We start from the raw sequence: 2297 nt of genomic DNA, 5'->3' as shown, positions 1-2297 counted from the left end.
TACTCTGGTGCACGATCTCGGCGGAGTAAACGAACATGCAGGGGGGGGGGCTGAAGCACGAAATATATACCCGCGAACCGGGAGAAGGAATAGACCCCCCACCCCCCCGCATACATCCGTGGCGCTGTTGGGCGTCAAGCGAGGCGGCGACGATTTCTGTTTAAATAATAATGATTCGGAAATATTACGTCTGTTCGGTATAGAAAAAATGTTTCACGCTGTTGTAGTTAGCAATATTCGTAGATAAAAAATGCACGCCCAACTACCACCATACCACATAAGCATACCAGATGTGAATGTACATACATAGATAGGTAGGTAGAGATAAGAAAATAGTAATATGATCGAATTTATATACTAAATGGCATATAATGTGTGTAACTATGATAGATAGCTGGATAGATAGATACACAGATAGGAGTATAGTGTGTGTATAATATATAGATTGATAGATGGATAGATAGATATAGATGTATATGTGTGTATGTAGATAGATAGATAGATAGATAGATACAGATGTATATATGTGTGGATGTAGATAGATAGATAGATAGATAGATAGATAGATACAGATGTATATATGTGTGGATGTGTTCCTCATTTTATTCTGTCATTTTTGCACGGTCTTGGCTTGTCTTCTGCACCGGTGTACCTCGCACGCTTGTCTCACAGGACGTTGCCAGCCCGGTATGTGTTTAGCTACCAGCGCTAACTCAGTTATCGTCTACCTCACGTTACTCTCATCTCTATTACTGTTCCAATCGTTGTTTCCGTGAAAAGTCGATGTTGGTTTCGGCGGCGCCATCTGCCGGTGAAACTGGCTGGAAAATCGTTTCGGTTGATTTTGTTCGCGCACTTACTTTTTTCGGCATGGCAAGACTTATTATTTGTTTTCGTGTTTTCGTCGTCTTGCCCGGCCCACTCAGCGCCTGTCTTCAAACTTTCACATGTTCTGTTTGCGCATGATCGTCCGCTGGAAGTCTTTGGCAATTTATGTTTTTGCTAATGCTGTAAAACCAGTTTTTTTTGGGTAAAAGAAACGTGTTTTTGCGTTGATAGCGACGGATAAAGATCATCATCGTGTCAGAACTAATAACTGTAACCCTGTTTACCTCCGCAGGCGGATACCGTCTCTCCGTTTGAACAGAACATTATAAATAAGGTATGTGTGTGTGAGGTGGCGTGGAATATGGGTAAAACTCACGTTCTATCCGAAAGCAATGATTATATTGTTCACTAGAATTATATTGTTTGCTACGGGGAACGATTGTTGGTTATCATTATTACCAAATCATAAAAGTTAGAAAATCATAATTAATTTAAATTAAGTTTAAATTAAGTTGGTTTTCCTCGAGTGATTTTCATCCGGTCGCGATTATCATCCGCTTTCGTTACATCGCGTTAATTATAATTAACGAACAGATTGCATAATTAATCGGATCTCCTCACTACAGAACGGACTTCACCGGAGCTTCCCTGGCTGTGACACTGAGGCCAAGATAGCTGGTCAACATTTATACGAGGTAATTAAATATATATATAATAATATAAACCTTGCTGATCAACATTTATACAAGGTAATTAAATATATATAATAAGGCGTTGAAGGCACCAGCATGTCTAGTCAGAGAGAAACCAACATCTCACATCTCACGTCACCATGTTCGGCGAGTATTAGTCTATCGTAAGCCGCTCATAAGGCGAGATAATACATAATAATAATATAATAATAATAATAATACAATAAACCTCCCTGTAATACATTAATACAAGGTAGTAATGCCTTGAAGGCACCAGCGAGCCTAGTATGGGAAACCCACATCACACGGTACCACACATATTGTCACATGTACCACGACTATTGGTCTATCATAAGAATAGGGGTAGACGTCCAAACGCTGGGTAATACATGATAATAATAATAATAGTAATAACAATATAATAATAATAATATAAACCTTAATACATTATATTTCGGTCAGCGGGACGACGATGGCGATGTCGGAGCGATGGAGGTTGCGTATGGATGTGATTAAGTGAGTGAGTTATCTGAGCATGTGTGTGGTGGTGGTTGCTGTGTTGTAGGAGAACCAGGACTTGAAGAGGCAGCTAGTGTTCCTGCAGCAGCAGCTGGATGCGAAGGACAGGACAGTGAAGAGCATGGAACTGCAACTGGTGAGTTTTATTCCTACTACGGTTTCCATCATCTTCCCCAAGCTTCCTCCATCCTCCCCAAGCTTCCTCCATCCTCCCCAAGCTTCCTCCATCTTCCCCAAGCTTCCTCCATCTTCCCCAAG

General features: G+C 40.8%; 1 protein-coding gene across 1 annotated transcript in view; it reads left to right on the top strand.

Annotated features, from left to right (window-relative positions):
* Window positions 1–566: 566 nt before the first annotated feature.
* LOC106819484 overlaps window positions 567–2297 on the top strand; it is a 5739-nt gene continuing 4008 nt past the window's right edge. The window contains exons 1-4 of the mRNA XM_014824106.1: window positions 567–687; window positions 1121–1162; window positions 1455–1523; window positions 2086–2276. Coding sequence (XP_014679592.1) covers window positions 589–687; window positions 1121–1162; window positions 1455–1523; window positions 2086–2276 — 401 coding nt within the window. The 5' untranslated portion in view covers window positions 567–588. The remainder of the gene's footprint in view (window positions 688–1120; window positions 1163–1454; window positions 1524–2085; window positions 2277–2297) is intronic.

This window comes from Priapulus caudatus, unplaced genomic scaffold (genome assembly GCF_000485595.1).
Source record: "Priapulus caudatus unplaced genomic scaffold, Priapulus_caudatus-5.0.1 Scaffold3526, whole genome shotgun sequence".
Classification (NCBI taxonomy): Eukaryota; Metazoa; Priapulida; class Priapulimorpha; order Priapulimorphida; family Priapulidae; genus Priapulus; species Priapulus caudatus.
The sequence above is the reverse complement of the archived record's forward strand: the minus strand, read 5'-3'. Positions and strand labels throughout refer to the sequence as shown.